This window comes from Oryzias latipes, chromosome 9 (assembly GCF_053564925.1).
Source record: "Oryzias latipes strain Hd-rR chromosome 9, Olatipes_Hd-rR_3.1".
Taxonomy (NCBI): domain Eukaryota; kingdom Metazoa; phylum Chordata; class Actinopteri; order Beloniformes; family Adrianichthyidae; genus Oryzias; species Oryzias latipes.
Window position 1 is genome coordinate 15,918,476 of NC_136245.1, and position 11,064 is coordinate 15,929,539.

At 38.0% G+C, this 11,064-nt stretch overlaps 1 protein-coding gene across 2 annotated transcripts in view; it reads left to right on the top strand.

Annotated features, from left to right (window-relative positions):
• Nucleotides 1-10,905, top strand: part of dtx1 (deltex 1, E3 ubiquitin ligase) — a 46,289-nt gene extending 35,384 nt beyond the window's left edge. The window contains exons 4-10 of one of the 2 annotated variants that reach the window (XM_004072710.5): nucleotides 1,526-1,587; nucleotides 1,746-1,907; nucleotides 4,139-4,200; nucleotides 4,350-4,508; nucleotides 5,077-5,238; nucleotides 6,092-6,181; nucleotides 6,282-10,905. In XM_004072710.5, coding sequence (XP_004072758.1) covers nucleotides 1,526-1,587; nucleotides 1,746-1,907; nucleotides 4,139-4,200; nucleotides 4,350-4,508; nucleotides 5,077-5,238; nucleotides 6,092-6,181; nucleotides 6,282-6,506 — 922 coding nt within the window. In that variant the 3' untranslated portion in view covers nucleotides 6,507-10,905. The remainder of the gene's footprint in view (nucleotides 1-1,525; nucleotides 1,588-1,745; nucleotides 1,908-4,138; nucleotides 4,201-4,349; nucleotides 4,509-5,076; nucleotides 5,239-6,091; nucleotides 6,182-6,281) is intronic. The other variant, XM_011479405.4, reaches the window with a different exon arrangement.
• Nucleotides 10,906-11,064: the final 159 nt, after the last annotated feature.

Below are 11,064 nucleotides of genomic sequence, written 5' to 3' on the forward strand. Positions count from 1 at the left end.
TGTGTTTTGGTTGGGGAGCAGTTAGGTTTAAATTCTTCACCATGTCCAATACCATGAAATTCCATGTGGCTCAGCTGACTGTCAATTTTGTTTTGATGCCATCCTAAAGTCACTTTTGACAGCCAAGTTTTGCTTTTGCAAACGCCAGTGGATTGTTTACCTTAGCTGACTAGTATTTGTCTGCATACTGGTTGCGTTCCAAATCACTTGAAGTCTGGTGCAGACCAAACAAGTAAATCCTGGTCTGCTTCAGAACAGGTGTACCGAAGTGCAGAATTGAAGCAGAATGAGTAAATGATGCTGCAAGTATCACGGGTGAGGGGGTGTGGGGGTCACAGTACAAAACTGAAAAAGCAGGACCCACAAAAACTTGTAAAATGTCAAAGAGGCCAAACATTATTAGTTGTAGTGAGGAGGTACAGGAAGATACTTTATGATAATCAGAGTATTAATGGGACTAGCTTTGTTTTTCCTTGTTGTGGTCAGGCATTACTGCCCCCAAATGAGCACCGTTTGCTGTGTCTTGGTGCTAAGAGAAGACTTGTGCTCAAATTTAGTGTCCCTCATTGGGAAATAGACACAAGCACCGAACAAGAGATACTGTTCAGATTAGGCTGTTAGTCTTCCACTTCTTCACCTTTGGCTGTCTTTGCACAATTAGAGTCTTTTACAAGGGCCTTTAGTCTGAGAACACAGACCAAGCTGCCTTTGGGCCCCTGTGCACAAACAATAAACAGGTGGGCCCTTTTCCATACAGAAAAAAATCTGAATTTAATTATTAAGATTGAAGCTGCAAAGAGTACCACCAATAAGCACACCGCTGCTTGTTTTCAAACACCAAGAGTCACTCCATTATAGTGGCTCCATACTGAGGAAGGTGTCTCATTCCACACATTGTGCGTAGCCCAGCTAATGTCAATCAACCCTCAGCTATAAGCTTTAGAAATAATCCTATCTTTTCTGAATATTTTGACTCACTGTAAAATTGTCTTTTATACGTTTTCTTTAATATCTGCCATGTTATCTATTAGCCCTAGTTTTTACAGCAGGAACTTTTGAAACTCTTTAATTCACATCACATTTTAGGAGATTAGTGTCTTTATAGCTGTGACTTACGCAGAGTTGTCACTGATCTCTGTTTAAGTTGTTCTTTAGCTCTGCTGATCAGTGGAATGTCCTTTCAACTGAGTCTTCTATCCTATGGAAAGAAACTCTCGGAATTGCGTGTTCAGACAAATACACAAATTCCTTTTGTCTGCTGTGCTCCACATATCCTAAAGACAGTGTAAGTCAGCTGTCATCTATATTTTTTACCAACGCCAAACTCTCCAAATGTCATGCTGATTCAGGCTCTTCTGCAGTGCTTTGTATGCGAATCAGGCCATCCCATCGTGTTACGGTTGTCTCTGTGTTAAGGCTTGGGGCATGTTGGGGCATGTTTACTTTAGAATTGTTTCGCTTATGATGCGTTTAATTTCTATAAATCTATACACATTTGATTTTTTTAATGTATTCTCTGTTGTAGAGTTCCTGCTCTCCCAGTCAAGAACCTAACAGGCTCTGGACCAGTGCATCCAGCCCTAGCAGGTTAGTCCACATCTGCTCTGCAGCCTCTCTTTGGCACTTAGCTAGATGTTTTTTTGTCAGTGTGTGCATGTTTATTTTTTAAAACTAACCTCCACTAAAGGAAATTTACTATTTTTTCCCCCTCTTCTGTGTACATTTGTGTTCCATTTATGCGTCAGGTATGACAGGTATCCTGATGTGCGCTGCAGGTCTGCCAGTTTGCCTGACTCGAGCTCCAAAGCCCATACTGCACCCACCACCCATCAACAAGAGTGACATGAAGCCTGTGCCCGGCATCAACGGCATGCGCCGCAAAACGAAGAAAAAGCACCTGAAGAGAGGTGAGTCTCGCTATGTGAGAAGACAGTCACAGGAACTCAAAGAAAGCAGTGGAAGAAGCCTTAATTGTAAATTGTCATGGTGCTGTTGTTATTAAACAGGAAACTGCCAAGAATAGACCTACCACTGACAGTCAGCAGGCCACCATTGCCCTGCCAAGCTTTGCAAGATGTGTCAGGAAAAGCTGCTGCTGTCTGTTGCTTAGCATTCCCAAAAGCTGATTGTTTTTTGTGTACCTCCTAGTTAATCTTGATTATAATTTCAATATTTTTACTAGTAAAAAGTTTCTGGATTTGAGAAATAATTAAATTTAACTGACGTTAAATAAAATGAATGTCAACTTATGACAAAATGAATAAAAGTCCCTTGAAACTTTTTATTTAGTTTGAAAAAGAGACATCCTTTGCATTATGCATCTTTAAAAAAGTTTTTTTGTGTTGGTTTCATACTATATTTAACTACAGTGTGTGCTGACATTATGCTATATTTTACTAAACAAAAACGGATATTATTCTGTCATATGCAATAAAACGTCGAGCTTAAGAAATCCAACCCAGAAGACATTATTTAGTAAAACAAATACATAGGTTGTGTCAGAATTTTGTCACTACTCAGTCCTCAGTGCACCATAGTGGACGATTTGAACATTTTTTCATGTGAAAAATGTATTTTAATTTTTTTTTTATAAACCATCCACGTTCTCATCTTCAGAACAGTCTTGGTAAAACGTTTTATTCGATTTTTACCATAAAAAATTAGTGACATCATTTTCACTGATTAAAAAAAAGTAGTGAGCATGGTGTCGGAATTGCTTTTAAAATCCAGGGCACTTGATAGTCCTGCACTATATATTTTTTTGGTAGTAAGGGATTAAGGAGGGAGTTCAGACAGAGCTACAGCTATGCAGAAATGTTCTTTAAACATAGCTTTAAAAAGTAGCCTATTTGGATTCTGTGTTTTTTTTTTAACAAGGTGCATATTTATTCAAAAGATTTATTGAAAAGCAGTTAACAAACAGTGTTTTTCACATTGATTTTTTTACGTAATACAATCAGTAATATAAATTTAGCAACACAAGTGTGAACAGTCAATGTGTGAGGCTGTAAGAGCTAAATGCTAACAACATGGGTATTATATAAAATTTAGCCAAATATCACAACAAAAGTAGGTGGTTAGATGATAAATAGAAGTGAAAAAATGTCATTTTAACACCTTTATTTTAAAACTTGGCTCTAAATGTGCTAACTTTTCTTAGCACACACACTGCTACCTTAAAAAGCCAGATTATCTTGCTTTTTAAATTTGTATGATAATTTATCTTTTTTGGGACTTTGTGTTTACGTAGGCTAATAGCATTCTGACGTAGTTTGTCTTCTAAACTTGATTAAGTTAAGAAATAAAGCAGGAAATTGTTTATTAAAAAGTATTGCAGTAAAGGCATGACTTTTATTTATTTATTTTTTAAAGAGAGTAGCCTAAACCTTTTCTTGTAGCATATATCCCAGCATGCAACACGTGGGCAATTGTTGGTAATGGCTGTGCTTCACTTGAAAGGTTGGAAAGTTGTTTTGTGTTAATTTAATAAAAATCACAGCATTTTCAACAATATTAATTTCCTATATGCAGAAGACAATCAAAGCAATTGCCTTTCATCATCAATATTTTTAATTGAAGAAGGACAACTTCTTTCAGTTTATTTTATTTCGTTCGTTATTGTGTTTTTTTTCTCCCCCAGAAGGTTTGGAAAGTTTGTTTTTGCTGAATGATTCCAATCAGAACATTTTCCAGTAAAACCCTCCCAGATGGTTTTGTGTGACAAACCATCTGCTGTGTGAGGATAGCAGCCCAACACCTCATTGCCTTCACAGTTTTTTTATTTATTTTAGAATTTCTTTTTTTTATATATAATATCCACCCTTCCTTACAGAAAGAAGTCTTTTGTTTCTGTTCAGCATCTATGGTTTCTTGCTTGTGGCTTCTGTAAACTGCCTCCACTTACTCTCCCTACCTCAAGCAAGCAAGCAGAAACTTAAGGGAGAACTAATGGAATATATGTGTGTTGGGAATGTAAGCTGCGTGTGTGCTCTCAGCTGCAGTTAACTGGCTGCACACATGAATGTGGGAGAATGACTGTTTGCTACATCCCAGTACAAAAGGTGACCTCTTCATCATGTCACTTACTGCATGTCCAAAAGCCTATTTTAGCATAACTCAGTTTTTTGTTTATAAAAAGGTAAAAACCCAGAGGATGTGGTGAGAAGATACGCAGAGAAGATAAAAGTTATCCCAGATGAGGTAAGAAAAGATGCACATATGTTTTTAACTCGAACATCCGGATACAACCTGTTACCTGTCACTGTCACGAATCTAAAGAAACGTCTCCTAACTTCCCCATTGATGTGCACACACAATGGCATGTAAAGCCTTTTGATGAACTATTCCAGGACTGTACCATCTGCATGGAGAGGCTGGTCATGTCATCAGGATATGAAGGAGTCCTGCAGCACAAAGGCATCAAGCCAGAGCTGGTTGGCAGACTTGGCAAATGCGGTCACATGTACCATCTGCTGTGCCTGCTGGCCATGTATAATAATGGCAATAAGGTGAGTAAGAGCTTGTGAGACAGAGTAGTTATGATATCGCTCAGGGCTGAGATTGTAAACTTCCATCGTCTTCCAGCTTGACTGGGTTTGCATTGCACCAACAAATAATCAGGCAGAAAAATATCCTGCACTCATCAGATCTGTCACAGGAGCCCAGTACTTGGTAAAATCTCTGTAAATGTTGCTCACTTATTTTTTTTATACTTGCATGACATGCACATTTTTTTTTCTGCTTACTGCTGCAGATAAGGCAAGTAAAAGCATATTCATCAGCAACCAACTGTTGACCATCAGCACTTTTTGTCAGTTTTAAAAGGAAGCAATGAATCACGCAAGGGATGATAAAAAATAATCATCTTAAGCTCCCTGAAGCCTAGGAGAAGGACTGAGTTTTGTCTTCATTTTTCTTTGTGTCACTACTAAGAAAATAATTTCTTATGTTAAACATAACATCTTCACTTATTTGTAGATACTTGTATATTTTTAAACAAATAACAGATTATTAACAGTATTCTCTCATCATGCGCCTTATTTGAACCTGTTCATTTCTGTTGTTGCTTTTGACCAGGATGGCAGCCTTCAGTGCCCAACATGCAAAACCATTTATGGAGAGAAGACAGGCACCCAGCCCCCTGGGAAGATGGAGTATCACGTCATCCCTCACTCCCTGCCCGGTCACCCAGACTGCAAGACTATTCGCATTGTCTATGACATTCCTGCGGGGATTCAGGTGAAACCTTTTAGAGTTAACCTAATCCCAAATTCTGTGCTTTGATCTGCTGTCTCTGCCCCATAAATCTGTGAACTCACTGCAACTGCTTAAGTGTGACATGCAGATTTTGTGTGAAGGGTATGTGGACCAGAGGAAAGTCCAGACCCAGTAATGAGACTATGGGTGTAATAATGAGGAGAAAAATCTAAATTTGGCATTTCATAAACCGAAACGTTCTCAGATTTTTATTTTTTTGTTCATTATACTCTGCAGTCACACAACAGAGAGATGGCATTTTCTACTGACTGCTGATATTGTTGTTAATGAAGGGAGCAAAATAATCTCTGTCCACCAGAGCAGCAGACTTTGTGTCCCCAGGGTCAGACATGCTGGAGGTCATGAAGCAGTACCAAGGAGCAAAGCTAGAGTTCTGCTGGAGTTATATCTCCCTTTCTATATACTCTGTCCAATTGCCCTCTGAAAAAATCCTGCTAATTTTTATTAGCTGTTGAGTTAAACAGAATAACCTTGCAAGAGCAGTATTTTACCTACAATCTCCTGTAAAGAATTGTTTTATTGCAACAAAGATCTTCACATTTTGCTCATCAGAATGAGTTTCATAAACAATCCCATCAAATTTTACATTCATTTTAATCAAGCTAATTTATTTATTCATCATGTTACATAAACCTTTAAGGATTGTTAAAGAGTTAATTACACATTTGCAGTGGAGCATGCCTCAATGGCCCCCTGTCTAAACCATGTTAACAGTCAGGCACGTCCTTGGGGCACTGATGACATTTGCAAACAATTAGGCTTTAATTAGAATCGAATGACTTTAAATTTTTTTCCTTCTTAACATTTTCTCCAGACCAACGAGCACCCCAACTCAGGGAAGAAGTTTAGTGCGAGAGGCTTCCCTCGACACTGCTACCTTCCTGATAATGAGAAAGGCAGGAGGGTGAGCCCTGAAACCAGTTCTAGATAAAAACAATTTTTTTTGCTGTTCTGCACATCTTCACACTTCCGCGACCCTTCTATTCTCTTTTCTCTGTCTCCAGGTCCTGAAGCTGCTGATCATGGCCTGGGACCGCCGCCTTATCTTCACCATCGGCACATCCAGCACCACAGGAGAGTCGGACACTGTGGTGTGGAACGAGATTCACCATAAGACAGAATTTGGCTCCAACTTGACTGGCCATGGCTACCCTGACCCAAACTACTTGGACAACGTGTTGGCTGAGCTCTCAGCCCAGGGGGTTGGAGAGGACAATCTGAAGGACTGATGGACAGAATTTGGTCACACAGAAACCCAATCTACCAAGTCTTTCGAAGAGGGGGAACTCTGCACATGCAGCAGACAGTTTTAGACTCCTTAACTGAAACTAAACCTTTAGAAACAGTTGGTGAGAGCAATAGAAGCAGAATGTTTTGGAAAGATCTCCCCTCTGTTAGTTGATGAGCCATGCCATGAGCATGTATTTTCCATGGAAAAAGTCCTTAATGATGGAAAGAGATGTTTATACTGTTGAGAGAAGCTGTTAGTGACTCTTACAAAAGCCTTCTGGATTTTAAACAAATGATGATAACCTGTTAGTCATTCAAATGACCAAGGATCAGATTGCCTAATTATAAATGCTGAAGCCCTGATGGCATGACTTCCACCAATGCTGCACAAATAATATCAAACAAAGAGAATATAGGTTCAGTTGTCACTGGAAAAGACCACTCAAATGAATCCAAATAGTTGAAAATTGAGTTTCCTTATTTTTAGTGTTGTTTTTGGGGTTCCCTTTTATGAAATTTTACAAGGTTCTTGCCCATGGTGATACCATTTTAGATCTTTTTTTTAACCTTTGTAGTCTCCTATGTAGGAGCTGGATTCACCTGTAAAAACTGGTGTTTGTTCTGATGCAGCACGTGTATTCTAGAGAGCTAAGGACAAAAATCTTAGTGTTTGATGGTGTTTTTGTGCGGTTCCTCCTGCTGATTGACTGTCTTTGGAAAACTTTGACCTCTGTTGAAAGAATTGCTGTTTGGTTGTGATGCCAAGGCTCTAAAACGGGATTTGAGCTCCAAGGTGAAACTAATTTGTTACAGTGAATGTAGAGCCTGCATTTTTATCCTCTCTGCTGGAACTATCTCAGCCACTGGCACAATGTATCAGGTAGGCCATAAGTGAAAGATGAGAGTGCATTTTGCTTTCTGTGAGGCAACTTGAAGTCCTTGAGGAGGAACGTGGAACAAACACAGACGGACGATCGGCTTTCGGATACCAGTAATTTTCCTGGGGAGATCCATCTCTAGCCTTCTCTCCCCTCGCCTGCAGTTTAAATCTCTTGGGAGCCTGCTCACTGTTAGGTTGCACACTGGGCTCAACTACCTGGATAGCAAGCAGTGAAACCTATTTTTCCCAGCGTGAACTCACTCAGAGCTGCTTGGGTCAATCCTGTTGTATGGCGTTAACTCCCTTCCCTCCACCGCTGCGGTAGGAAACACAAAAAGGTCAGTCTGGTTATGTTGAAGGCTGAAGTTTTCCTGTTTTATTCTTAGATTTAATGGATGTGAGGTAGAGATAGTCACTTACTTTCTGAGGTGGTATGTAGTGGTGCAAAGTCTCGACAAGTGTCTCTAATCAATTTTATTAAGCTGAGGGGCTTGTGTAAGGTGAATTGATGAATCACAGTCTTCCATTGCACTTTGAGGCAATTTGTTCTTTGTTTTATTCCAGCTTCATTTGGAGAAAAAAAAACTTTTTAGGTTGGTACCAATGAAATGGCTTGCAATGCTCTGAATATATATATATATATATATATATATATATATATATATATATATATATATATAAAACATTTACTGATGTGATATACCTTTAACTTCAAGCTCAATTTGAGTCTATAGTGTAAGTTTATTTTATTTTTATACTATTTCAAACAGAAAATGTCCCACATATTTATATACAAACTCATGTTGTCATGAATTCATTGAATCTGGCGAGATTTGTCAGTTTGTCAGGGACATAAAGGACTTAAATATATATAAATATATGACTTGTTATGGATGTATCATATATTACAAGTAGTCATAGAGTTTGCTGCTGTGTATTACTTTAATGTAGAATCTGTGTAGTTGATCTGCCGTTTAACACTGACAAATACAAAGATGTTTTTATTAGTGGTGGGGGAGCTTTAGCAGCATGATGATGGCCACCCCACTCCAAAGATGACAGAGTTCTATTTTTTTGGTTGTCCAGAAGACAGGATTGTTTTTCAGCTGAAAGTTCGTGATACCTGGCTTAAAAGTTTAATTATCTTTCATTAATTTAGCATTAATTCAGGCCTTGTTTTATTATTAAAAAGAACAACAGATTCACAGATGTCATTTCTAAAATAAGTGAATTTGATTAAAGGCCTTAAAAGTTTGTCCCCTGTTTATTATATTAAGCTGCAAACATATTTTTCATGTAAAAATTAAGGATATCAAACAATTTTGTGAAGAATTAGCTATATGTTTTTTTTGTTGAAGCTGTTCGGTTTTAGGTTAAACTTGCCTTTCAGGATTTCAGTAACTAACATTTGGATTCAGTTTAATTCGGTTTCTGCAGCGAGCTTTGCAGTAATTTCACCATTGTGCTCATAGTTTTTACTACAGCAAGCAAAGTGAGAGCAGCAGATTATGGAATGCCCAAGAGGCCAAAATGACAGCAGCAACTTCAGTCTACTCCCTGTGCTTACAAAGACCCAGCTACAGTACTGATGTGAAGGTCACCACTGCACTGGCAGCTCTGGCAGCAGCAGCAAGCACAGCTACTGTAGTCACACATAAAAGGCAAAGCTAATTTAATACATGTGTTAGACAGGGGCTTCACTTGAAATCTTCGCTGAAATTCAAATGCAGAAATGCCACCACAGAGTTTAAATTAAAGTTTGCTATTACTGTTGTCCCACTTTTGAGGTAACCAGTTCTAACAAGAAGGCAGTTTGTTAAACGTTTCCCTTAAATCTGGGATCTGCAACCTTTACCTCTAAAGAGCCATTTGGGCCAGTTTTACTATTGACCAAAACTCCCTGGATCCACAAAGTCCCTCTTCACCTTTTAGAAAAATAAATGTTTTATTTCTTTATATATAACAAATATAACTTTTTTAAATTTTAACAGCAGCACATATATAAGTTCCTTTCAAAATAAAACCCATTCTATATTAAAAATGATCCTCCTGCTGCAACAGAATTACTTGAATTAAAAATGCAAAAAAGTCTAACACGGCCTTCTACCATCATTTTGCTCAACTGTCTGACATATTAAAAATGTGCACATAAAAGACAAAACTTTATCAACTATAACAGTTAAACCAAAACTACAAACCAATTATTTATCAAAACTATTAGCCTTTTTCTTCAATAGAGGGACAAAAGAGCCACAAGTGGCTGTGGAGCCTCAGGTTGCAGATCTCTGCCTTCAATTAATAATCCTTTTTTTGTTTTTTTTTGTTTGGCATCTTAAACTTCCACTTCCTTCTAACTCAAAAAAGCTAAGGCAAACTCATAATGCTAATATAAATGAGTTAAGCTTGTTTTTAAAATCAGAAAATAACTTTTGAATCCCTCTATCTAAAACTGATCATTGGTAGAAAAATCTTTGTAATCTTATTGAAGACTTGCGTTTTTCATGTTGAATGAAGCTTCACAAGAATCCCCAAACTTTTGCCTCTTTGACCTTTCCTCTCCTCAGGCTGGTGGTATGCACAATTCGGGCCCCTAAAGGCTATATAATGTTTTCAGGTGTAAAGACTTTCAAAAGGAGCAATGATTAAGACATTACTAGGCATATGTAAACATGGATTGTATAGCTGAAGAAGAAAGAACAGGACTTTTATGCAATTTTTAAGATCTATTAAGGGATTTTACGTGTAGCAGGAGGGCTGGTTTCTGGTTCAAAGAGGTTGCAATCCGAGGATATTAACATACTATGTATCTAAAAAGCATATATTTTTGATGTCTTTTTTTAAAAGATAGTCTCTTTAAAAAAGAAGTTTAGACATAACATTACTGTATTGTTATCGTTAACTTCAACTTTTCCTTTGATCAGTCCCAACATATAAGTACTCTTGTAGTGTCTGCTGCAAACTGTACCTCTTTATCTAGTTGATACCTTGACATTTCTGTGAATTTTCTTTTTGTTTGTCTGTGGGAATTGTTATGAGTGTGTGCGTCTGGTAGACAAAGCTGAAGTTCGTGTCTTTTGAAGATCCAAAATGCTCTACAAGAGGTGCATGTCTTAAGAAATAGTGTTGCAGGTGTACTTGACAGTGCATAGCTTTTTGCATATGAAAATGTCACCACCTTGGTTTTCTGATGATTTACCTCTGTGGCTTTTATTTGGACAGAAAGGTCTTGTTTGGTTTGTTGGGGATGAGATGGCGTTTGGCTGCTCTCCTCGCTTTTCGGTCGCCGTGTTCAATGAATGTTTTTAAGTGCCCCTTTATTCAGTTTGCATACTCATGTGTTTGAGTTACATTAAATGAAACTTTATCAGACACTGACAAAACTATAAAGGGCTTGTTAACCAATCAGTCTTTATTGAATTGTGATGACTTTGTTGCATGTCTGTGTATTTCCTGTGAGCAAAAACAAAATAATAATAATAATAATAAATGTGCCCTTGACAGGGGTATTTTGTTTGGAATTTTCTCCCCCTGCATCAACTTCATTCTCCTTCCATTAGCTCTACACTTTACTTTCTTCTAGACAGCTCAGCTCCCTTTTATTTGGATATAAATGAGCTTTGCAGGAACTGTGCAAAGCAGCTCAAATGGTTCTCACAGACAATAAATCGTCTCATGGT